This window comes from Vipera ursinii, assembly GCF_947247035.1.
Source record: "Vipera ursinii genome assembly, chromosome: 1".
Lineage (NCBI taxonomy): Eukaryota > Metazoa > Chordata > Lepidosauria > Squamata > Viperidae > Vipera > Vipera ursinii.
The window spans coordinates 159,559,878-159,587,032 of NC_139512.1; the positions used below are offsets into that span (position 1 = coordinate 159,559,878).

The following is a 27,155-nucleotide window of genomic DNA, read 5'->3' on the forward strand; positions in this document are numbered from 1 at the left end:
TAATCATATATAAAAATAATACTCCATAGCTCTTTTCTAAACACACACACACACACACACACACACACACACACATACATTGAGAGAGAGAAAGAAAAGTTCTAGATTCAATTGAATGTTGATCTTTAAATTTCTTTGTATTATTTTATTCATTTGAATCCAGAAATTTCTGGATTTTTAAAGTCTACTAGGCATGATGAAATGACCCTTCATGATGTCCACATTTTGAACATAAATGTGAAGTACTTTTATACATTCTAGACAACTTTTCTGGAGTCATATACTAATGGTACATCATTTTATAAAAATGTTCTTTTAGGATGTAACATAATACAAATTACAATTCTTTTAACCACTTTTTCCCAGTATATTGTGTTGAAAGTATTTAGCCCATTTTATTATATAGTCTTTCATTTATTTATTTTTTTGTTTCAAATTTTAATAAGTTTATATATCTTAGTAATAATATGTTCATCATTTATACATACAACTTCAGATTCTGTCTTCTGCTACTCAATTACAAAAAGTTGTTGGCTTTTCATATTTTTTTTTAAAAAAATATGTGTTTTTATCACATTTGTAATTTATTGTACTATGGATGTTTTACCTTGGAATGTTTAAATTGTAAAGTACCAAGACCCATTCTGTGGACCCACTGGCATGGGGCACTCCTGGAATAGGATGACAGATCACGCTAACATTTTTTTTACAGGGAAGAATGTTAACAGCCACACAAGATGTCCCTTTTTCTAAATTAGGACAAATTATTGAATGTTCTCAGACCCAATGGTTTTTCTGTATGAAAGAACATGGATCCGTTTTTCACAGCAGGCACACAGAAAAAGGGGAGAAAAGATTAATGTCGATGAGATATGAATACACAGAAGGGGGATGTCAGTGTGACAAGAAAAGCAGGGGAAGTGAATAGTCATAAGAAAAATCAATGATTCTTAGGTAAAGGTAAAGGTTCCCCCGTTTCCGACTCTAGGGGCCGGTGCTCATCTCCGTTTCAAAGCCGAAGAGCCAGCGCTTGTCCGAGGACATCTCCGTGGTCATGTGGCCGGCATGACTAGACGCCAAAGGTGCACGGAACACTGTTACCTTCCCACCGGAGTGGTCCCTATTTTTCTACTTGCATTTTTTTTACGTGCTTTCGAACTGCTAGGTGGGCAGAAGCTGGGACGAGTAACAGGCGCTCACTCTGTTACGCGGCACTCGGGATTCGACCCGCCAAACTGCCGACCTTCTGATCGACAAGCTCAGCGTCCTAACCCACTGAGCCATCAGACTAAGGAATTGTAAATCTGCACTCTACAGAAATGGGGAGAGAGAGAGGGAGGGAGGGAGGGAGGGAGGGAGAGATACTTTCAATCCCTGATATGCCAATCTGAACAAACAGGCTGATCTTGTTGCTTCACATTCCAATTTTGGAAAGGTATACGGTTATATTGCACGTATCTTGAAGATGATCTGCTAAGAGCATAGAGAAGAAAAATAATGACAAATCAATTGTGGGCTGGGGATGGGTGGACAAGAGTGAGGACTAGCCACTAAATGTCTTAGAAAAGGGTTTTGTTCTTATTTACTTTTCCTCTTAAGCCGGGCCCCAACTGTCCAATAAATCATGATAAGCATGCTCTGCCTTCAGTGAATGTTATGTTTACACATTCATATGAGAAGGGATTTCATAATATTTCAAACTAAAGAAAACCAGATACATGTGTATAGAAGTAACCTGCATTTTTCAAGGCTTTCTGCAATTTCCTTACGTAGTACAGTGTTAGTCCCTTAGCCCCACCAGATATTTATTACCAGGTTGGGGTTTTCAACTACCAAGGTGGTTATATGTTTGCAACTATTCTTCAGGTGACTTGCAAGTGACTTTTTAAAAGCAGATAATGCTTGAGTGAACCCTAGGAGCTATTTTTGCAAGAGACATTGAACCAGGGGAAACTCTGGTCTGACTTAATGCCTCTTGATTATTCTTGAAGACCATGTTGCAGTAAAAAAAAAGGTAGATATTCCTGCAAAAAGCTGCACATTCTTAACACATCGGTAGACATTCTAATCTTGTATAAACGGACTCTCCTGCCAAAGGTTACTGCCTGATGAGACACTGCGTTCTCTTCTGTTGATATCCATATTCCTTTTTTTTGTGCTCTGTATTTATTTCAGCAGTAACATGTCCCTGGATAATTTAAAAAGCAATAGGATAGCTTAGCCTGTTGAAAGGTTCACTGAACAGCAACAGTATCATACAGTAGACTACCAGTGTTTATATACAGTGCCTGGCACAACACTTTCATACTGCTTTTTGGCAGTAGAGATATTGCATCCACTTCACATTTTAAAATTAAACTTCTGGACAACTGAATAGGGAAAATGAATCTACCCACAGGGTCTGAGCTAGGATGCTATTTAGTCCTGAAAAATATCAGCAATGTGTTAGTGTATCTGGTTTTACCAATAGAGACTATTTGTAGCTCAGGGTTGAAATAAGGGGTCTTTGGTGCTCTCTGAGCTTGGTTGTTTTCTTGCATTACTCAAACTAGGTAACATCAGCGCTAGCAACAACCCCTCATATTTGGTTTTATTCCTCCCACAACTGAAGAGAAAGGCCAAGGGAAGCAGAACATAAAACGCAGGAGAAAAATAATCCCACTCTCAGTTTCTGTTTCTTTCCCCCCTCTCCTTTGTACACAGTCTGAGAAATACCCCAAAATTAGAATTTGCTGACCTTTGTGCTGATAGGTTTTCTTTACTAGTTATACATTAATATTGTATTGGAGTAAGGTTTTTTTTTCTGAATTCTTCGAGAGATATCCGCAGGGTGTGATCCAAGTACACATTAGAAATGTGTGTGGAACTTTAGTCATAATGTTCTGCTGGCTGTAACATTTTGGACACTCATGGACATAGCCAATTCCAATGTATTGTAGATATTGGTGCATAATCACAAAAACTTCATCTAAATCCATCCTCACTGTGAGAGGACAGGCTGCTTACAAAATGGCCAGCACCTGTGTTGCTTCCATTCTGTCCCTTTAAGACTTTTTCTCAGCCAACACAGCAACTATTGGCTATAAAAGCTGAGCAGAGAGATAGCTGGCGGTGTTAGTGTTGGGGGAGGGGATGTATGTTTGTCTAAGTAAAAGCAGGTAGGAAAAAAAATATTGTTTTCCAGCAGTAGGGCTCACAAGGATTAGTAGATGGAGAAGCAATAGGAGGAGGTTTAGTAGAAGTGGGAAAAAGTGGAGTAGTGAGCAGTGAGTACTAGCCTCTGAATGCTTGCATGTGTGTTACCTAAGGACCTGCCGTGGTTCTGTTGGCTCTGATAGGTTTTAGAGCCCATTGACTTGGGGTATGCCTCAAAGAACCTGTGACATCCAGAATGAAACTCGCTTAGTGATTTTGTGCTTAAATTATTGTTGAATCTCATAGAGTTATTACTGTAAAGGAAAAAAATGGAGGGTGTGCTATGCAGACCACCCTGAAATCCTAATTACAGATTGATACAAGAGCTTCATAAGAGGGACTCTACAAACACATGTGCATTCTGGACTATAGTGGGTTAGAAACGTAGTTAATAAATAAATTGTATATACAAATTGTATATTCCCAAATCTAATGTTCAGGACCAAAGGTTTGGCGGCTTCTCCACAGAGTGTCTGCATGTTTTGAAGAAGAAGAAAATTATATTCAGGAGAAGATTATAAATATAATTCATCTGCACAATAATTAGGAAGTGAAAACCACTTTTTCTCCAACGGCAACTTGGCCATAATGGTAATATACAATGATTAAAAACTGGTTTGGTGGTATCAGTATCTTGCCTACTGAAGCATTTTGAAATTTCACAAAATGAGGCAGAGGCAGAATAGGTTACCATCTTAAATCTTATGAGTTTATACAATAGCAAGATGAAATTTACTCAGATCTATTGCTAGATGAGGAGGATTCACTAAGGTTCCCTTGTTCAGGGCCCTTCAGAATGGAAGCAGCTTGTTCAAGGGTTTCAGGATTTACAGACAGACCTCTTAACCAGATTCCTCACAAGCAAAGCTAAAATGTCTTAATGTCTTTATGTTGAAATAGCTCCATTTAAGAAATCCCTAATCATGGAAAACGCCTAGAAATTTCAAAGATGCATTTCTGTGGAATATTTTTTACTTGCCACTAGATGGTGCTTCATTTCAAAACATAGAGAAATAGGAATATCCAGTTTTCAAAGGAAGAGAACTCTTTAAAGAAAAATAGTACTTTGGATTTATCATGAAGGTTATTTTATGGAGTGAAAAATAAAGGGCATTCTACAATGGGATTCCACTCATTCCAGAGGCAAGGCCCTCTTGCTTTCTACTTTTAAATACCTAAATAGGCTGGGTGTCCTTCCTCTATCGCTAATAAGAAAAAAAAACCCTCAGTGTGACCATTTTACTTTAATGGAGAGAGTGCATTTCACAGAGGGACATGGGTGCCCCTTGGGGGTGGGTAGGAGTTATATTGGGGTGGGTGATCCTTTCTAGGAACATTTTTTCCCGGAACACCTCTAGTTGAAGGAAGCTGTTGCCAAATTATGAGAATTTTGTAGGGTTTAATAAATAGGGTATAGAGCAGACATGTCAAACTCGCGATGTCACGTGACATCGTGCGACGTATCGGAACTTTTTCCCATTGCCGGCAATGGGATGGGCGTGGTTTCTCCGTGATGCTCCAGCCCGCGGGCCGGCAGTTTGACACCCCTGGTATAGAGGATCACATACCAGCCTTACATATGTCTCCAAAATGGTTATTAGTATATTTATTAATAATATAATAATATGCTGGAAGGGACCTTGAAGGTCATCTAGTCCAACCTCCTGCTCAGGCAAGAAACCATTTCAGGCAAACGGCTCTCCAGTCTCTTCTCAAAAATTTCCAGTGCTGGAGCATTCACAGCTTCTGGAGGCAGATTGTTCCACTGATTAATTGCTCTAACTGTCAGAAAATTTCTCCTTAGGTGCTAGGTTGCTTCTCTCTTTGATTAGTTTGCATCCATTGCTTCTTGTCCTGCCCTCAGGTGCTTTGGAGAATAGCTTGGCTCCCTCTTCTTTGTGGCAGCCCCTGAGATATTGGAAGACTGCTATCATGTCACCCCTCACCCTTCTCTTCATTAAACTAGTCATACCCAATTCCAGCAACCGTTCCTTATATGTTTTAGCCTTCAGTCCCCTAATCCAGCGTTTCCCAACCTTTAGGAACTTGAAGATGCGTGGACGTCAACTCCCAGAATTCCCCAGCCAGCTATGCTGGCTGGGGAATTCTGGGAGTTGACGTCCACGCATCTTCAAGTTCCTAAGGTTGGGAAACGCTGCCCTAATCATCTTTGTTGCTCTTCTCTGTACTCTTTCTAGAGTCTCAACATCTTTTTTACACTGTGGTGACCAAAACTGGATGTGGCGTTCCAAGTGTGGCCTTACCAAGACATTGTAAAGTTGTATTAAAATGACTTATGTGACCATGTTTTTAATTAAATGGGGCACAATTTCCTATGGTCCTATTGCATGTCTCAGACATTTTTTTACGATCCAAGTAAAAGGGTGAAAGGCTTTTGGAAAGCGATTTTTTTTCTTTACAGATCTGAATAGAATACCTTGGTTTGTAGTTTTAAATCTTGGGGATTGCACTGAAAAAAGGCTGCAGTGGAAGAACAAATTAATCTTTAGACCTAAAGTTTGGTTTTACACCCAAATGATGGTATCTTTTGGGATGGTGCAGAACTGATTGATAACTCACTTATTTCCAAACTTGCTTGACAGAGGTTTTGGCTGTTACTGCAGGAATGCTACATATTCAGTGTTGCATATTGCCACTCCTAGTTTAGTGGCTACTATGTTTGGTGACTGTTTGGAAGTATGACATTTTTTTTAAAAAAGCCAACCAATATATGCATTTATGATCAAATTTTGTGCACCTGTTAACACATGCCAAAGTGAGAGTAAAGCTAGAGTAGCTATATGAGAGATCTTTATTAAATGAGAAGGCAGCAAATAGTGATTTTCCCAGTGTCTGTCTGTCTGTCTCGCTTAGTGATCATTTCACTTCTGATTAAAGGAACGGATTGCAATCACAAAACAAGTAGAGAGTTTAGTTGCTTCCTGCAACTGGGAATGATGAACAATACGGAGTTACAAACTGAATAATCTTTTCCCTTGTGGGATTTATCTTGTTGCCTGTATGCTCAAATGATTTAGTCTTAAGGACCAGATAATACGTGGTCCCTGTGTTTAATCTCAAAGATGGTTGAAGCCATCTCAGAAGACCCTGGTGAATTCCATTATGTGAGATAGTTGTGGAAAAAAACCCCCAATCCATTATAAAAGCATGGAGATCTGAAACAATTAAATTACCTAAAAGTGTATTCGCTGAGTTCTCAGCTAAACTGATTGAGACTCCTGACAGTAGATAGGCATATATAGGAGATTAAAAAAAATTGCTCTGCCAATCAGGAATAATTCATTACATTTGCATAAACGGAACACATCCTTCTCTGTAACAAAAATAAGAATTCGCCTGAATTTAGGCCTTGAGGCTGATGCCATAAACTTACTTTCACCCTGATCTGCATTTCTTTACTACTGTATCACAAAATAATCCCTTGGCCTGACATTTCTGTGCCTTCTTATTTGGCTTATGCTCTCTTCCTCAAGGTCATTTTAAACCAAGTTACGGTCTCAAAAGGCCTCCTGAATCCGTGCAACTGCTCTAATTCAGTGCATGAAACATGATTTAAACATAAAAATCTTAACATAAGAAAACCTACTTTCAGAGAATATTAACTTTTAAAAACGCCTCGTCTTTTTTTTTAATTAAAGTTTTACAAAAATTTTTTACAATATATATCCCCAAAACCCACCCACCCCAAACCACCCCCCTTCCCCAACGCCTCGTTGTCTTTTGAAACATTCATCTGATGTTATGTCGATTCATAGGTGGGCAAATTTTGTCAGCCTCCTAATGTCAGGAATTAGAGCCACTTAGAGCGTACTTAAAGGGACGCGGTGGCTCAGTGGGTTAGGACGCTGAGCTTGTTGATCAGAAGGTCGGCAGTTTGGTGGGTTAAATCCCGAGTGTCACATAACAGAGTGAGCGCCTGTTACTCATCCCAGCTTCTGCCAACCTAGCAGTTCGAAAGCACGTAAAAATGCAAGTAGAAAAATAGGGACCACTCCGGTGGGAAGGTAACAGCGTTCCGTGCGCCTTTGGCGTCTAGTCATGCCGGCCACATGACCACGGAGATGTCCTCGGACAAGCGCTGGCTCTTCGGCTTTGAAACGGAGATGAGCACCAGCTCCTAGAGTCGGAAATGACTAGCACGCATGTGCGGGGGAACCTTTACCCTTACCTTAGAGCGTACTTTAGAATTTATAAAGCTATTTTGTTTCCTCTGTTTGATCCTGGATAAAAGCATGAAAAACATCCTGTCTTATTAAAAATACTGGGAATAATGGTTGCTTTCATCACTTATTACCAGCTTTAAAGGGGACTGTGGAACTTGGACGCAAGCTCCAATTTCAAAGATGTGTGTGTTGAGGGTTGTTTTTTCCAGGAGCGTCTTTTTCTTTTTGGAAGCTCTCCATATCTGAGCCTGCAGCAAAGGAAGTTATGTAAATACTGTCTTGCAGGATAATGTGTGTGGCATAATAAAAAGTCCACCCCGTGATTATTCATTTACCAAACTCCCCAACTGCACGTTTTTTCCTTCTTTTCTAAATCCATACTAACTAATTTAGGATGACAGTTGATGAAATGGTCTAATCATAAAAGCTTAGGCTGTAATCTTTAAAGAGATTACTTAGATAAATAAAAAAGCACGGGCAGGCTTGTGTTTTGTGGGATAAAATTAGGCTTCAATTTGTTATAAAATTCTTTGCAGACAAGCCCAAAGAACTTTCAGCTGAGCACAAGAACTTTGCTGACACCAAGTATTTAAAAATTGAAAACAAATTTTAGTCCTATTTTACTCCTATTAAACTGGCTTCGGTTCAAATACCTTCTTGGCTGTGGGTCTTGCTGGCCGTATTGATCTCTTGTTCTAAATGAGAGCTATTTAGGGAAGCTTCTAACTTGTAAATTCACAAGCTCTCCCACACCATCTCACTGTATTTTCTTCAAAAGCTACACTCTCAGAGGATAGATTATAATGCATCAAATACAATGTCAAATATCTTGGAACACCGCTTTATGGTTTGTAACCTTTCTGGGAGGGAAAAAAGATTTATGACCTTTAATAGGCAGAAACCATTTCTTACCATTTAATCTGACACCCTACCAATAGCTAAGAAAGTGGGGATTATCATGGAAAGGAACACTAGTGCATAGAGCAGTGATGGTGAACTTTTTGGTGTGTCAAAAATTCAAAAAATGCCTAACTTGACTCTACTGGCACCTCTCTCTCTCTCTCTCTCTCTCTCTCTCTCTCTCTCTCTCTCTCTCTCACACACACACACACACACACACACACACACACACACACAGAGAGAGAGAGAGAGAGAGAGAGAGAGAGAGAGAGAGAGAGAGAGAGAGAGAGAGAGAGATGCAATTTATAACAAAGAGTTGCTTCAGATCTGACCTTATGTTGTGCCTGAGTCACATTTAGTGAAGAAGAATTGTCTTGGGCAGCATACAAAATGTATAATGTACATAAATCACATGTTAAATGCTTATGATCTTGTGGGGCTGCATGGAGTCCTGGGCCGCATGCATTTAGATTGTGAGACGGGTGGCATATCAATTTAATATTTATGTATTTGTAAATTTTTTATTTGTCTTTGTCTCTCAGAAAAATGATCTCTATCCATGGCAGCTCTGGGCTGCCAGAGGCCTGGAAACTTCAGAGAATGCTTTTGCCTGGCCTTTGCAGACTCCAAAAGGATGGGCAATTGCACCCCATTGTTGCACTCTGTTTGGATGCTCCGTAAGCCACACAAGAGTGGGCCCTCTTGCATGACTTGCAGGGGGTGCAGAGGCTGTGCGACTGCACACCACTAGTGTGGCCTCTGGAGGCTCTTGTGCTTTTTTGGAGGCTGCATGAAAAAGTGGTGTGCTCTTGGGCACCCTCTGGAAGTCCTGCAAAAGAGTCCTGCTCTTAAGCGGCCTCTGAAAACTCTGAAAACCATGCAAGAACATTCCTGCTTTGATTTCCAGAAGCTTCAGCGGCCACACAGAGCAAGACCCTCTTGTGCAACTTCCAGAGGGTCCAGGGACTGCATTTTTGTGTGGTCTCTAAATGTGTCACCAAAAATGACACGCATGTCATAGGTTCGCCATCACCAGCGTAGAGCACCAAGACCATAATTGTAAAAGGTTAGTTTCTTTCATGCTTAATAACATCCATTAATGAGTTTAAGGCTTTGTTATTTTATACCTTGCCAGGGTGATTTCCCTTCTTATTTAAGCAGTGATACTATATCTATGCTGCTGTAATTTGCAGCAATGTTAGTATCAGTCTAATACTAGACTCCTAGTGAAATGGGTCTCCTGTACGACATCAGTATTAACAAAATATTGTTGATATTGTGAAAGATCCTCAATAGGTTTACCTTTACAGTATGTTATACCAAGGAATTTGGGGAGATTTGTGGAATGTGTCACATAGTTTGTCATATTTAGGACTTAATGACACACATTCCATTAGTCCTGGAGCTGTCTATAATAATTTATAATATTGATTTACATAACCACCCATCTGCTCCTGTGACTCTGGGTGGCAAACATAGGATTCAAAGGATAGGGCAGATAAAGAAAGCTGTTGTAAGCATCTACTGTTTTTATTTTTTCTTCTCCCACCAAACGCCATGTGTCAGCAGTAAAATGTCTCCTTTACATGTGGTGAGGTAGAAATTGAGGAGGATTAGGTGGGTGCCTGAGATGTAATATTTGGTAGCCTTTCTAGAGGACAAAGGGAAAAGTTTGAGGTTGGGATTGCTTTGAAATTATGACCTGAGTGGTTATTTCTTATGTCTAGAGTTTTGTTTTTTCCCCCCAAAGGGTTCTAAACTGTTATCCAAATTTTATTTAGCGTATGGCTGGTCACACACAATATTAAAAACATTTCATATTTACAAGTTAAAACAGTTAAAACAATTAAAAAGAAGCAGTAATAAAACCTAAGAGGAAACCAGAGATAACATTTCAAAGTTTGATGTCGAGTTTGGAAATCCAGTCAGTAGCTACCGTTGTTACGCAGAGGAAGTCCTTAAAATCTCCTGGGTATTTTCTATTAATGCATTCTGTCACTCTATGTTGGATAGTCTGTCGGGAAGCCCCGCAATCACCCCAGTATATCCATCTCTTTCTCCTTTGCTCTCTTTAATAGTATACCATCTTTATTTTTTGAAGCTCAAGCCTATCGGTCTTTCAAGAAACTAGACTGGTATTTAAAAACAGGTCTACAGTCTTTCAAAATAGCACTAAACCTGAACATTGAGCTTCTGTGTCTAATCTCTCCTCTAGCAAAAGCAGAAATGGCTCTACAGGGACGTGACCACTTGGGAGAGGGATGGTTGCAGCCGTCTAATATGACTAATTGGAGCTAGGAAGATCCTAGCAGATTCAATAGAAAAAGGAGAAGAAATAACAATTTAACAACTAAGATGACTTTAAGCGCCTTCCACTCTGGAGTGGAGATGAGAAAGAAGCAATGTCACGTGGGGCATATTTTTTAAAAAAATTATTAGAGGGATATGTTTGTGCTGCAATTAGACATGGGGATCAACCAATTTTTGTTTCCTTCTCTTCCTGGACTTGTTAGTGTGTCCTTAATTCAACTTGACATTCTCCAATTGTGTTGGATTTCAATTTTTAAAATTGGGGTAGGATTTCCAAGACTTGATTCATATAGAAGGCAACAAACTGGAGAAGGCAGCCTTAAAAAGTAACTCAAAAGAAGATAACACCAAGCCATCATATTTCAGTAAGGTTGTGTAGAAGATACTTACAACTTCTTGTTACTTCACTGAGAAGTGAATAATTCATCCAAGATGGTCTCCCTGACCTGAATGAAATATAAACATTTGATTTCCACGCATGGATAAGAAAGAAATTGATCTGCCAACTGAATTCATAGAGTCAAGGAACATCCAACAATGATAGAATCTAATACTCATCAACCAATACATACAATAGGATCTCCAAACTTGGCAACTTTAAGATTTGTGGACTTCAACTCCCAGAATTCCTCAGTCAACTTGGCTGTCTGAGGAATTCTGGGAGCTGAAGTCCCCAAGTCTTAAAATTGGACAAGTTTGGAGGCCCCCAACTAAGACTATCTTTTATTCCCAAAATGGTCCAACATAGTACTGCAATTTTTGTGAATTAAACAGAATTAACAGGCATCAAGAAGTTGAACAGTTTTTATTATGAAATGAAACAAAACACCAATCATTTAAGAGAAATGGCAGCAGCACCAATCTGAAAACAAGGTGCTTCTCTGTCTTGTGAACATTTAAACACATGAAGCTCATGCTTGCATGCAAATGGGAAACAAACTAAAAATGAATATTATTTTAATTCTATTTTTATTAAATTTATAATGCTGTCAATTTCATTATCAAAGGTCTCTGGGCTTTAATATTTAATCATCAAATGTTTGTTCTGAGGCCATTTAAACATATTATTATTAGAAACATTATTTTTAAGCTGGTATTATTGCTTACACAATTTTCAAGACTTTTTATATTCTTTGGCTTCCTTCAGAACTTGTCTTTCATCATCTTTGGGTTTTTTTTTAACCAATTTTGTGTAAAGCCTCAAGATGACATTAGGCAATGTACAAAAGCAATATTGCATTTCACTGATTTAACTAGAATTAAATAATACAATTTGTTCTTATTTTAAACATACTGCAATCACAATTTGTATTATTGAGTAGAAACCAAAGCAATCATCTGACCTTCTCAGGGGAAAATTGAAGACTAACAAACCATACAAAATATTTAAGTTTTCAGAGTCATTTAACTAACATTTTTCTCAAGAGACTACCATCACATCTATTGTTAAATGAGAAATGTAACAATTTTCTCATAGTAACACACAAGATTGCTTATCTATAATGGGAAACACTGTGGTTCCTCTCATTTAGCTTAATTGTCCAATATTCCAAATGAATACTTTAAAACCATCTCTTTTTAAACCTGAAAGCACCTTTTATGTCTAGTTTATGTAATGTTTCTTAAATAGGAAGTCTGACAGTGAATACTTTGTTCATTCATTCTTCAGGCATTTTCGTTGTCACTTTAGAATTAAGAAAGCTGCCTGCCAGATGATTAACAATAAAGAGAAAGAAATGGAAAGATAGCTCTTTCTGTAGTTGAAGAAACAATTCAATTTTTGAAAGAAACGCTTAAAGTGTTTAATAACAGAACAGAGCAGGAGTGAAATGGAGTAACATGTTTTACAAACCCCAGCAAATAAACAGTACACAGGCATGGCTCAACCAAAAAATCTTCATGCTCTCAAAATTTGTTCAGTGGAGAACTTTCAATTTGTTCTGATTGCTAGATGTAATTGTCAATAAGACAAAGATAAGTATTCAGTATTTTCAAATATTATTATTTATTATTATTTATTAACTTTTTATACCGCCCTTCTCCCGAAGGACTCAGGGCGGTGAACAGGGCATATAAATAGAAATACAAAAGTTAAAAAAAGGATTAAATAATTGCCCAATTAAAACAATCAGAATATAAAACCCATTAAAACCCTTACGTTCCCCCATCAGGCCAGGCCAGCTTGTTCGAATAAATGGGTCTTTAACCCGCGCCGGAAGGAGCGAAGATCCGGTGCCATCCGGAACTCAACCGGCAGTTGGTTCCATAAAGCCGGGGCGCCCACAGAGAAGGCCCTCCCCCTGGGGGCCACCAGCCAGCATTCTCTGACCGGAGGCACCCTGAGGAGGCCCTCTCTGTGGGAACGCACAGGGCGGAGGGGAGTCGACGCCGGCAGCAGGTGGTCCCCAAGGTATTCCGGACCCATGCCATGTAAGGACTTAAAAACCATCACCAAGACCTTGAACCTCACCCGGAAGACAACTGGTAGCCAATGCAGCTCGCGGAGCAAAGGTGTAACATGGGAGTACCGGGGAACTCCCAAGACAACTCTCGCGGCCGCATTCTGTACCAGTTGGAGCCTCCGAGTGGTCTTCAAGGGAAGCCCCATGTAAAGAGCATTGCAGTAGTCCAGACAAGAGGTCACGAGCGCATGAGTGACCGTACACAGGGCATCCCGGTCCAGATAGGGCCGCAACTGACGCACCAGGCGAACCTGAGCGAAAGCCCTCCTAGTCACGGCTACTATGTGATCTTCTAGAGTAAGCCGTGAATCTAGGAGGACTCCCAAGTTGCGAGCCCTATCCACGGGGGGTAAAAACTCACCCCCCATAGAAAGAGATGGAACATTTTGAATGTCCCGGGATGCCGGAATGTACAGCCACTCAGTCTTGTCAGGGTTGAGCTGAAGTCTGTTCCTCCCCATCCAGACCCGAACCGCCTCCAGGCAACGGGACATCACAGCGAGGGCATCACTGGGGTGGTTTGGGGTCGAAATGAAAAAGTTGGGTATCATCGGCGTATTGATGATACCCAACTCCAAAACCACTAATGATCTCACCCAGCAGTTTCATGTAGATGTTAAACAGGAGAGGCGAGAGGACCTATCCCTGAGGAACCCCACAAACGAGAGCCCTTGGGGTTGACCTTTGCCCCCCTGCCAACACCGACTGCGAGCGTCCCAGGAGATAGGAGGAGAACCACTGAAGAACTGTGCCTCCCACTCCCAGTCCCCTGAGACGCCGCAGCAGGATACCATGGTCGATGGTATTGAAAGCCGCCGAGAGGTCTAATAGGACTAGGACAGAGGAATGTCCTCTGTCCCGAGCCCTCCAGAGATCATTTGGCTCCCAATGATCTGGGTCATTTTGCCAACCTAGGAAGGATGAAAGGCTGAGTCAACCTCGAGCTGGTCAGAATCAAATCCATGGCAGTCAACAGACGTAGTCTGCAATATTGCATTCTAACCATTGCGCCACCATGACTGAATGGGCACTAGGGGAACTGTTGTAAGTCAAGGACTACCTGCATATGCTTCAGTTTTGAGAATTATTTCTTACAGATACCTTGATAATATATCTAGTGTTCAAAAAATGAGACATCCAATAGACATCTTAGGATTTTTATGCTAGTACAGGTAGTCGTCAACTTATGACAATTAGGATTTGAATGTTGGTTCTGCATTGATCCAGTCATTAAAAAATTCACCACATGACCAGACCCAATCTAATGGCCGTTTTTTTACTGCAGTTGTTAAACAAAAACTCATGGTCAATAAAGGAATCCAAGTTCTCCAATTGACTTTCTTGTTGGAAGCCAGCTGAGAAGGCTCCAAATAACAATCATGTGACCACAAGATGCTGCAACCTTCATAAATGTAAACCGGTTACCAAGCACCTAAGTTGCAAGCATGTAATAGTGGAGATAGTGTGATGGTCATAACTTTTAAGACAGTTGTAAGCAGAGGTGGGATTCAGCCGGTTCGCACCACTTCAGCAGAAACAGTAGCTAATTTTTTGTTGCCCAGGCCCAGAATGATACTTCCGGAAGCGGCATTCACACAGAGAACCGGTTTTTCACATATTTGAATCCCACCACTGGTTGTAAGTCACTTTTCCCAAGGCTGTTGTAACTTTGAACCACTGTTAAATGAAACAAAATTGTAAGTTGAGGACTATCTGTATGGTTATAGTTTTGGGGACAGGCCTTATCATCATTAATTTACAGAGCTAAATGTGTGGTATCTTGAAATTCCATGCAAACAGAATGTTATTAAACTTCAATTTATGTTAAAATCTGAATAAATGCAAATTTGTTCAGTTTTTTAAAAAATGTGTATAACATTAGAATCCTTTCTAAACTGATAGAGTATTATTTGCAAGCACTTACATGTGTATCAATGATAGATAATATGGTACTCTTTGCATTTCAAGATCTTTACTTTCTATTTGCAAAAATAAAATCCATCTCTTTGTAAATCTCTTCCTACTTAGCACAACATTATTTGGGAAAAGGTATCTAATATGGAAAAGTTTATATCACTATAATTCTTTTAGTCTGAATGGAATTATGGCTGTTTAAAAATTAGTATGGTAAATTTCATAAATCTTTCTCCAGGTTCTGAATAGTGGGAACTGTTGCAATTTCAATACTTTTGTTTTTCAGTACCAATATCCTAATAGCTCAATCTCATAGACACGCCCTCTCAGAATTTGAATATCTTGGTATGTTAACATTACGATGGCTTCAGTGAAAATTATGCAGGAAATGAATGCTATTCTCTGGCCCTATGCCCTGTTGTAGAGAAACAGCAGGACTTGGTAAGGAAATCTCGTAACTGCAAGACAAGCAAATACAATTTAAAGATAAATTTTATTCTCTTGATGATTTTACTCATGCAAACTGCACAGTGAAGAAAACAGTACAGTTTGTGAAACATGTCAAATTCAAGGAACGCAAATGCAAAGTACAGAAGTAGTGACATACAGTTTAAAACAGAATCCATGGTTGTACAACTGTTTTGCTGAACATATAGGATTTTCACTAACCCTCCATTAAAATCATTTTACATATCTCCTCACACGCACTTAGATTTACAACAGCAACACTTTTGTTACTAAAAACACCGTGTTACATTAAATAAGGTTTTAAAATAGGATTGGCTTATATTGCTCCAGGCATTGTTACCGAGGCATCACCATTTAATTCCGTGAGCTGCTTCAGAACAGAAATGGAGATGGCAGAGTACAGTACAGCCCATCATATTTAGCAGAGCAAACACAACCAAATTATTCTTACCTAGTTCATGGAATTCACAATGAGAGAATATCACTCCAATTCAGTTAGGGAAATGAGTCCAGATCCCTTGCTTTACCCTGTGCCTAAAGTGGAGGGAGCACAAAGCAGGTGCGTACATTAGGTGTTCACAAAAGCATGAATGCCACCTATCAACGATGCATTGGTTTCAACTGGGGTGCACATCCCCACCATCTAGAATTAAGATGAAGGCAATTCTCTGTGGAGATTTCTTTCAGTTGATGGGAGATTCTCGTTTTTGTTCTGGGTTTTTCATTCTGTTAAGCTTGCTTTCAGTATTACAGTTCTTTTAAAAACACCTGATAAAGCAAAGACAATTACAGTACTTCTCTGCAAACTATGCAAAAACCTGTTCCTTGTAGCTTTAATACACAAATATGTCAATTCTTATTATCAGACTTAAAAGCACTGAAATGATATATATATACACAATTTAATGACTGCATCCAGTTTCTGTTCCAAGTTTGGTTGTACACCATAAAGTTGTTTTCTGTCATTGCTGCCACTTAAAATTGTGACTCCATAACTTGATGGCACCCCAAGTTAAAACAAAGCATAGAAGAAACAAGTCACACAACCCACAATAAATGCAATAAAGGCTTGTTATATACATAATGGGCCTCTCCTGTTTTTTTTTTACTGCCAGATATTGCATTGTGTAATTTACTTCACTGATCTACAAGGTTTTACTGATGTGAATGCACAGACCTATATTTTGAAATTTTATAATTTAATAAAATAGTATACTGTTGTTTTTAATGTAAATTCAGAATTAAAACAGATAATGGCACCTTAAAAAAAATCTCTGTATCCTACAGATGATTGGATAATGAGAAGAACTGTACCTACATCATCTCATCAGAAACTATATCATGGAATGTTAATTATCCAAGTCACACAGTAAATTACAATTCAAAATTGCAAACACCTATTCAAGCCAGCATCACATTGAAGGCATCTTTAAACATTCAAGCACAGATTGCCGGCAAAAAGTACTGCATCCTTCTCTTTTTCACTCCTGTATCTACATGTACACTCACACATGCATACTGCACACATACGCGCACACACATATACTGTAATTGTTTTCAAGGTATGGTAAATCATTAACTTCCCCGCATTCAGGTATCAAAATTTCTCTACTAAAAACATGACAGTGCTTACACAAGAATAAAATCAAGTTACCCTGCAGCTACAAGACATTAACCAAAAGAGAAAGAAATCTTGAATTGTTTGATGAGGGAATTTAAGTTTTTTTGACACCCATACCATATTAGAACGCACAAAAGCTTCTCACTTTAAGAGTCAAGAAACCACAAAATATCAAGTTACATTGATTTTGAAAAACAGTTCCATTTTTCAACCCTGTTAACATCTGTCCATTATCTTTTTTGATTTTTGTAAATGGAACAGCCACAGAATTTATTTCCATGTCAGAAATGAAAGTCCTGATTTTAAAATGGAAGCGATAGCTAAACTGGTATCAATTAAAAAGAAAATCTAGCTAAAATGACCCTGATCAAGATTATGTATGTGCATAAAAGTACTGTATATCATATACTGTACTGGCCCTGTTGAACAAAATTCTTAAAAAAAATTCCAAAGTTAAAAAGCCAAAAAAAATGCTACACAATATAATCAAACATATTTTCCCAATGTTTTCTTCTCATAATGTGCAAAACAATACAAAGGCAAAAAGACTAAAAGCAAATTTACTGTTCTGGTCTTTCCCCTCCTTGCTTAGTGCTTTATGATCTTGTCAACTTTACAAAGGAATCTATGTAGAACTTTGGTATAAAATATTACAAGACTATGATCACAGTTTTGGGATGAGTATTTAGTGACTGGTCTTAATTATTATTTTTGGAATACCATCAAATGAAAGAGGAGTACATTTTGACTGTACCAACACTTTACATGACAAGCACTGAAAATAACAAGCAATCCTAGTTTTAGGAACCAAAGTGACTATGAAGAGACTAAACTCTGCTGTGCAATTCCTGTTTGCCAACTTCCAAAGCCAAATTCAAGTTTGTATTTTACAGATGAGTAATTATTAAGCTACAGATGTTTCCTAGATGAAGGCTATTTCCTTGGTTTCCCTTTGAAGCTGCTAAGGAATATCTAAAAACAAAGTTAAGTTTTTGATCAACTTCCTGAAGGCTGTGATTGGGACGGAGGAGCCATGACAATCTGTGACAGCACCGGCTCTGTACTTTGGTCAGGCATCTGGCTGAGAACTGACGTGGCCACTGCTTCTGCCTTGGAGGTGGAGCTTACTCCATTAGAAGTGCTGACGGAACTATGCTGAATAGCTTCGGTGTGAGGACTACTTGGCACAGAAATGTCTTCAGAGCTATCATCTTTATCTGTTGCTGAAAAAGAGAAGAACAGCATTTCTACTCCTTGTTCACGAAACAGGCGTCAACAATCGTATGATATCCGAAGAACTACAGGTTGGAAATTCTGACACAAACAGCATTTAAAAGGCTTTAATAGGTGGCGCAGATCCTCGAGCACTTAACGCTACCTCATGAAACAATTTGCTCCCTTCATTTTTGAGAAAAGCAGCCAAATGGTTTCGTTGGGCTTTGCTTCACTGCCCTTCTTGGACTGCTGCTCTTAGAATAACTGGAAGTCAAAGGGGAGACGGGTCTTTCCACAAAGGGCCTTCGCGGGCCAATCACACCTATGCACCTGGCTGGGAAGCAGGCTAATCCAAACTGCCGCCCCACGAGTTTAGTATTTAGTCAGTCCTACAAAAGAGCAAGCTCCTGTTCTATTAAACTGCCTTTTAGCTGCTAGTCGCACATATTGCGAAGAAATGTTTTATTTTAATAACCGAGAAACAACTAGTTAATATTCTTTTGCCTTTTCCTTCTCTTCTCTAGTTCCTCACAAGACCTGAAATCCTCCAAGGAAGGAAACAATGGGCATAGGGAACCAATGAGGAAAGCTGGGCAGCTAAAACAGCTCTGCCCAATTCAAATGATCACTTGGAGAATGTCCTGCCAGTAGCATCCCACACGGCTTTGTTGCTGGTAGAACTGCTTCCATCAATGGGCTAGGGAGTAAGGCCACGTCTTTCCTCCCTCTAAGAATCTGTCCTAGAGAATCTACTTTGAAATGGGTGGCTTGTATAGAGGGAAGGGAAAATTGCAGTTTGTGAGCAAATTTCCACTCAATACTGAACTTCCATCAACTGTTTCAAAAATGTTAATTATCATACCTGTAACAAAGTTCTATTTAGTGAGTGTGTGTCTTTATTTAAAAACAACACACTATTACATTAGCCCAGGGGTCAGCAACCTGAAACAGTGAAAGAGCCACTCGGAACCAGTTCCCTCACAAAAGGATAAACTGGGAGCCACAAAAAATGTGTGCGCATGCACATACATGCGCACATGCGCAGAACAGGGTTTGACTGAAGAGTGGAGCCAAGGCAAGATATGCACCTACCCTGCATATTTGAATTGACTGGTTGAACTTTTTTAGTCCCACTTTTTTTTTTCTTTTTGGACTGCACATAGCAGAAGACTGGGAGCCGCAGGAGACGGCTGAAAGAGCCGCATGCGGCTCCAGAGCCGCGGGTTGCAGACCTGTGCATTAGCCTATTCCTTTTGTTCTATCGTAGCATTAAAAAACTATATTTACCCAATCAAGCATTTGTAAGTTTTATTATTATATCTACCTTAGGCACAATCCACTCCAACTGATTCTGGATTTACCAAATAATTTATAGAGTAAATATATTATTATATCTGCTATTTCTAAAATATTTGCCTCTTTATTCAGAATAGGTTTCCAGTACCAATAACTATGATGAAGCTAGTGAATCCAAAAGCACATCCCTGGTTCTCAACAACTATATATAATATAGTTATATTACAACTATACAACTTTGTAAAAATGCCGCTTGGGGGGGTGCGAAAACCCTAATAAGCAGGCATATACTTAGAATGAAGGCTATTGCTAAGCACATTGATTTGTGCTTCTTAGATTGTAAGCTGCCCTGAGTCTTCGGAGAAGGGCGGGATATAAATGGGTTTAAAAAAAAATCTGGAATGAATATACAGTTTTACACATTTCTCTACTTTGCAGGCATTCCTGGTAACACATAGAATTATATGTTGTGAATAGAAATATGACTGTATGGAGAGTGCGTATAAATATTAAAATAAAATTTTCAGCCTGCAACCTAGTAGTAAGTTTTTGGATCTGGAGTTTACAAGTCTAATTAACTTACACGGCTAATAAACAGATTTGGATTTTGCAGAAAAGTTTCCACTTTGTGCCAGACTCCATGTTGGAGAACTGGACTTAATTTACCAGATGAAATAAACAAGTTTGTCATGTTAATTTTACATGACATAGAAATACACAAGAAAAAAGGCTGATAGCCAAAAGTAATTAACAGAGACATTTGTATGTACAACTAATACAGTTTAAATATTAATTTAAAATTCAGAAAACAGGAAAGTAATTTTTATTAGAACATTTTTAAGTATTTAAGATAGAGAACTCAATGGATTTTACAGAGGCTCCCAATCTTTTGAGCATCAGGGACCGGTTCCGTGGAGAGAGGTTTTACCATGGACTGGAGGGTGCGTGGTTTTGTGTGCTGCCTGCATCCTGCAGATGGGGCTTTGCTTGTTTGTGTGACCCAGTTGCTGGGATGTCACGGACCGGTACTGGTTCACGGACCGAGGGTTGGGGACCCCTGGACTATACCTTTTTTTATTTTTGGTTCCTTTATATCATTTAAAGACACTGAACACACACAATTTAAAATGCCCAAAGAACTATACAGCATCTGAAAAATGCTGAAAACTTGTAACTATTAAACACATAAGATATTGTGTAATTTCATTCTTGGAGCAAATATTGATGCCTTCGGCTAGTAAGAGGAGAAAATTTATTTTCACTGAGTCAAATATTTCTATCCAATAGAAATCCTAGAATGGATTCTTAGGGCACCTTATTGCATAAAATAGGTAGCAGCATTTTGTGATCTTACTGCCATAGTATCTTTTGGGTCCTTTGAGGCTTCAGTGAATTGTGTAGCATGTGTTCAATTTTTAAATTATAATTTGGCCACTTGGATATGGATGTAGGGTTATATGTATTATACATCTTAATGGCATACGCCAATTTTTTTACTTGTGTTTCCATTTGTATATTCTGGTTATAGTCTGCTTATAGTCTGATAACTATTTCTTTTGAGTGGTAATGCTATTTTAATGTTATTTTCAGTGCTGACTTCCATACAGAATAAAAATAGCATATACTAATGTCTCTGAGATAGTTAAATATGACAGAGGAGAAAAAAGTTATTTTTACATTAATATTCAAGACATCTAAGCTCATTCAGCAAACTATGCATACAGGAAGCTATCCTATAGCAGCCTAAATATATGAAATAATATTGTTTTGTCAGATAGGAACTATAATAGCCTCATCCCTGCAACAATCATTGTTAATATAAATTCAAAATATATTTTTGTATCATTTCAATTTGCTCCAAGATGCCACTTTCTATCTTGTCAAAATGACTGGAGATCAAAAGGACTGAGATTTATAACCTCAAAACTTAACAAAATCAATGTGCTAAATCTATACAGTCACAGAGAGTTGCTAAATCTCCAGAATCTTTTAAATTAAAAAATATTGCCCATTCTGATGAAATTGCTTACAATGGCTACAAGTAAAGATGGTGGCCATTAAGTTTTATCGCAAGCACCTGAGGAACTGTTCACATGCAATACAAAATGTTCTTTTATTCTCCTAAATTACTGACACTGGCAAATTAAAATGAAGTGGCTACATATGGCAGAAACAATCTTCACATTTACAAATACCCTGAAATATCACTAAATCATAAAAACCGAAAGCTGTGGGTTATATATTATGAATGTTGCCTAATGCATTCCCAGCTCAGTTATTTGTTATAAATTTGTGTACAATGGACAAAATTGGCCATTTATTCTACTGCAGTGAATGCTTTCTGGACTTTTTATTATATCCCCAAGTAAGACACACACAATTAACCTTTGAAGTGCTGAAAGAATCAGGAAGCCAACAATTTAGTTTTTTACATTTTACCTTTACATTGTTTTATCCATAAATATTAATGTTTTTTTTTCATTCAGCAATATTATATATTATTCTTTTGGATGAAAATTAATAGTCATCCAACAGCTATTCAATATAAATATATAACATTATCCTCAAGAGGACTTATTAAAGACTTATTTTTTTAAAAAAATTCTGTGAATTATGTTGTCCCCGAACATATTTTGCCCAAACTATGTGAAACATTTCAGCATCATTTTTCAGTATTAATGTTTTCTTGGTTTGGTACTTCTCGGTATTTCACCGGTATAACTTAGAGGCATGGGGAATGGAATATTACTCACTATGATAGCCAGATTTCTTCTGCATAGCTGTAACAGGACAATCTTTATGAGCCAGAAGAAGCTGTTTCAGCTGTGCCACTTCATTTCTCAGCAGGGTGACTTCATTCTAAATAAATAAATAAAACCCTGTATTTTAGCTATATTAAATTATGTGCATTTCAGACTGAGGTTTACAAGATCCCGAACAGACAAAAGTCAAAGCACATACTTCAGGTGCAGATTAATACCAAAAAGTATTTATGAAAAGTGGGATATAAATTGAATGAATAACTGAAGTTGTGGCCATTCCTTTGTTTCCATTCTTTTGTTACACAAATCCACTCACTTTGAAATGAGATGGGCAGCAAATGAATTTAATAAATAATAAATAAATAAATGAAGTGGGAATTCCTCCCTCGTAGTAATATTCATATTTGCTAATTGAATTCTCTTTTCCCTTCATTTTATCTATTTCTTCTTTTCCTCTAACCTCTATGGCCCTACAGTATCTTGCACGTTGCCTTTTGTTATTTAAAATCCTCCCTCCTATCTTGAAGATTTCATCATCTGCATTCAAGCATGGCTTTCCTGTTCTTCCCCTTTCTTCACATATTTTCTGTGTAGTATTAAAGTAGTATTTATTGTGTAGTATACAATCTCACTACATTCAGTTTACTTACGCTTCTCCTTTTATATGCTCATTCTCATTTCACATAACAAAGTAGGAATAAGCATTCCTTGTAACAGACCATATGCTATCCACTACCTTTTTACAACAATGTTTATCTCTTAAAATTTCCCCATCTATTTCAATAAATTATCAAGCTGCAAGCTGCACTAATTGCTCTAGTGTTTTCTCATTTATATATAAATTGCAACTGATTATTCTCTTTTCTCTTGGCATGAGAAAATGGCATCTCTCTATGCTCCTTTTGGCAAAATAAAATTAATATTCAGGGTAAACCATTCAATTTCTCAATCAAAATAGCAAGGTCTGCATATAAAAGTACACATTCACTTTCCAAACCAATAAAAGTTACAGATGAAGTCTTCATGCACATCAAACACACACTTTTATGGAACCTTTCATAAATAAACCACATCATATCTTTAGATTTCTCGTTACAAATTCTACAATTTGAAGCTCGGTTTTTCAACATTCTCATAGCACTGATGCCTCACTTTTCATCATTTTTCCTATATTCTATTCCTTATCACATTCATTTTTTTGTTTTATTTTCACTTTTATTTCTTGGCTTTTCTCTCTTAAAATCTGTCCTTTGTTCTTCCACCACAGTATCACCGTTCACTTGAGTATATGATTCCTACCTCAATGGTAATCCAGAACCCAGATATTTTCATTCATAATTAAACAGAACCCATCACTTCCCTACATGTTTTAACGAACTTAATCCCACAAGGATCAAAAACATGATTTGCATCTCTTACATCTTTCCATTTTTTCTTAAGATTTCACAGAGGCACATTTTTCATTTATTAGTTCAAATTCCTCTTAATTTCAAATTGTAATGTTTCATGGTCATCATCAGATGAACCCCATAAATGTTGATGTCTGCTGTTCATCATGACCTTAACTGAAGCTTACATGTAACTTTTTATTTAGTAAGACGGTAAAATAGAAAAGATGCAGATTAGGTTATCACTATTAGTTGCACCCATACCACATGCAGGACTCCTTGCTCAAACACTATATTTTGGATTGTATACCGCAAGACAACAGAAACCTTGTTTTATTCCCTCATATTTGTGCTAATTTATGTAAGTTAGGATTTGTAATCCATATACTGTTTTATGAGCCTACCTATGATCACCAATTAGTAAGTATACTCAGTGAAGTGACACAACCAGAGGATATATATGTAACTACTGGTACAACCGTCCCTCCCAACAATATCTAAATGGTAGACCAGAAGGATATATTTAGAATACATTTTTCCATTTAATTTAAAATAATCTGAAACTCTATTAAAGAATGCTATATTCCTACTTCATATTAATCATTTTTTTATGGTGTACAGATCCAGGCTGCACAATCCAAATGACCCCTAGATGGCGGCAAAGTAGGGATGTGCAAAACGTTCTCTGCATAGAGAACATAAGTATAAGGAACTGGCAGCTCAGATCAAAACACATATTTTGTCTGAGCATGAACCTGAAACATATTTCAAGTAGGACCTGTTCTGGAATAGGAACAGCAAGGAAAAAAAAATTCGGGCCTTCACTGGTAGCACATGTGGTGTCAGCTAAGGGAGGTGATGGAAACAAATACGCTGTGAAGATTGGAGAGGAATGGACAGGCTGGCTGAATTCAAGTGTGACGAAATATGGAGAGGAAAGAAGAAAGGCAGGTATTTGAATGTAAAAATGTCAGGGGGAGAAAGAAGGTGCTGAATTTGGTCGGAGGGCAAGGACAATGGCCATGGAGGAACAGAGAAACGAGAACAAAACCACCATTGACCCTATTATATACCCTTCTGGATTTTGTCCCAGCTGAAACTAAAAAGCTTCAGGTTTTGATTTGGCTGTGCATCCAAGTTGCAATGTCTTTGTTTTATGTACTAACACACTTTCAGCATGCAGTATGTGCTACCATTGGTGATTGTCTGGATTTTTGCAGACCAGGCCTGAGATAGACCTAATTATGCAACAGAATGAACAACACTGAGAAAGTAAAAAGGTGGTTTTGACCTTTGACTTTGTGGTCAGGTTATTTAAGTTACCACCAATATTTATCTATCAATAAATATCAGCATATATCTCAGCCATTATACATTAGACATAGCTGGCTCTTTTTTTTGTAGTTTTAAATAAAAAGTTAATTCTGCTGCACAGATTTCCAGAACATTTCTGGACCCAAAGTTTTACTTCAGTATGACAAGAGATAGTAAGGCTAAATAAATTATTATTATTTATTTATTATTTAAGTTGAAAGGGACCTTGGAGGTCATCTAGTCCAACCTCCTTTCTCAGGCAGGAAACCCTATACCAGGGGTCGGCAACCTAAAAAAGAAAAAGAGCCACTGGGAACCGGTTCCATCACAAATTAAAAAAAGAGGGAGCCGCGTGCGTGTGTCCATGCACGCGCATGCGCAAAAAGGTTTTTTGCGCATGCGCGGACGCACGCGGCTGCCATTTTTAAAAAAATGAGATGGAACCGGTTCCCGGTTGCCCGACGGCGACGGCCCGTCTGCAAGCTGCCGCTTTCGGCAGCTTTGCAGACGGGCTGTGGCAGCTTCCTCAAAGAGCGGCGCCCCTGCCCATTCCGAGAGGTGCGCACGCACCTCTCCGAACGACCGGAGGTGCGCGCGTACCTCCGCGCGAATGGGCAGCGGTGCCGCTCTTTGAGGAAGCTGCCGCGGCCCGTCTCAGCTTCCTCAAAAAGAGAGGCGTCCCTGCCCATTCCGAGAGGTGCGCGCGCACCTCTCCGAACGACCGGAGTTGCGCGCGCACCTCCCCAAACCTTTGGGGAGGTGCGCGCGTACCTCCGTGCGAAGGGGCAGCGGCGCCGCTCTTTGAGGAAGCTGCCGAAAGCGGCAGCTTCCTCAAAGAGCGGCACCGCTGCCCCTTCGCGCGGAGGTACGCGCGCACCTCCCCAAAGGCTTGGGGAGGTGCGCGCGCAACTCCGGTCGTTCGGAGAGATGTGCGCGCACCTCTCGGAATGGGCAGGGGCGCCGCTCTTTGAGGAAGCTGCCGCGGCCCGTCTGCTAAGCTGCCGCTTTCGGCAGCTTCACAGACGGGCCGCGGCAGCTTCCTCAAAGAGCGGCACCGCTGCCCCTTCGCGCGGAAGTACGCGCGCACCTCTCCAAAGGTTTGGGGAGGTGCACGCGCACCTCCGCCCATTCGGGGAGGTGCGCGTGCACCTCTCCAAATGGCCGGTGCCACTCTCCATTTGGAGAGGTGCGCGCGCACCACTGCCCGTTGGAAGAGGTGCGCGCGCACCGGGCGGCTGGGAGCCCTATACCATTTCAGACAAATGGCTGTCCAGTCTCTTAAAAACTTCCAGTGCTGGAGCATTCACAGCTTTTGGAGGCAGATTGTTCCACTGATTAATTGCTCTAACTGTCAGGAAATTTCTCCTTAGTTCTAGCTTGCTTCTCTCCTTGATTAGTTTCCATCCGTTGCTTCTTGTCCTGCCCTCAGGTGCTTTGGAAAATAGCTTGACTCCCTCTTGTTTGTGGCAACCCCTGAGATATTGGAACACTGATATCATGTCGCCCCTAGTCTTTCTCTTCATTAGACTAGACATACCCAATTCCAGCAACCGTTCCCTATATGTTTTAGCCTCCAGTCCCCTAATCATCTTTATTGCTCTTCTCTGTACTGTCCTCTGGCTAGGACAAAAGCTTAATTTTATTTAATTTCATTTCTGTATAATTAAAGTTAAAATTTAATTAATTAATTAAGAATAACTAAAATTGGTTCTCCCTATGTACTTAATAAATATCTCCTAGAAAATAGAAAGTACAATTTGATGAGAACTTTTAGGAAGTTTTGGGAACCTTTAGGGCTTCAGGAGATGTACCCTTGCAGTATGTCAAATTGAACAAATTAGTTTAAGTCCAGGTATCATTGTCAACTATTCCTGAAATAAACTGATATTTGTATTTTTACATTTAAATTATATGTAATTATTTTAATTATATAAGCCACTTTGGAAAAATTTGTCCCAACTTAAAAACATTCAAAACAAATTCACTATCTCCACAAAAACGTTTCAGAGCCAACACCTAAAATGCCTAGACAATAAACTCCAAAATGTACAGTCTTCTCAATGCTGCCTAAATTCATAGGACAGCATTTTAAGTGTAATAGGAAGAATTGTAATCTTTCCTCTGCT

General features: G+C 39.0%; 1 protein-coding gene across 10 annotated transcripts in view; it reads right to left on the bottom strand.

Moving 5' to 3' along the window:
• Nucleotides 1-1,363: 1,363 nt before the first annotated feature.
• The window catches only part of ATF2 (activating transcription factor 2), a 73,235-nt gene continuing 47,443 nt past the window's right edge, over nt 1,364-27,155 (bottom strand). For 7 of the 10 annotated variants that reach the window (XM_083348538.1, XM_083348540.1, XM_083348534.1 and 4 more), the window contains 2 exons: nt 22,319-22,424; nt 15,440-18,277 (listed from right to left, as the gene is read on the bottom strand). In XM_083348538.1, coding sequence (XP_083204664.1) covers nt 18,051-18,277; nt 22,319-22,424 — 333 coding nt within the window. In that variant the 3' untranslated portion in view covers nt 15,440-18,050. Of the gene's footprint in view, nt 1,474-7,206; nt 7,628-10,979; nt 11,036-15,439; nt 18,278-22,318; nt 22,425-27,155 lie in introns of those variants that run through there. The other 3 variants (XR_014490722.1, XR_014490723.1, XM_083348541.1) reach the window with 3 other exon arrangements.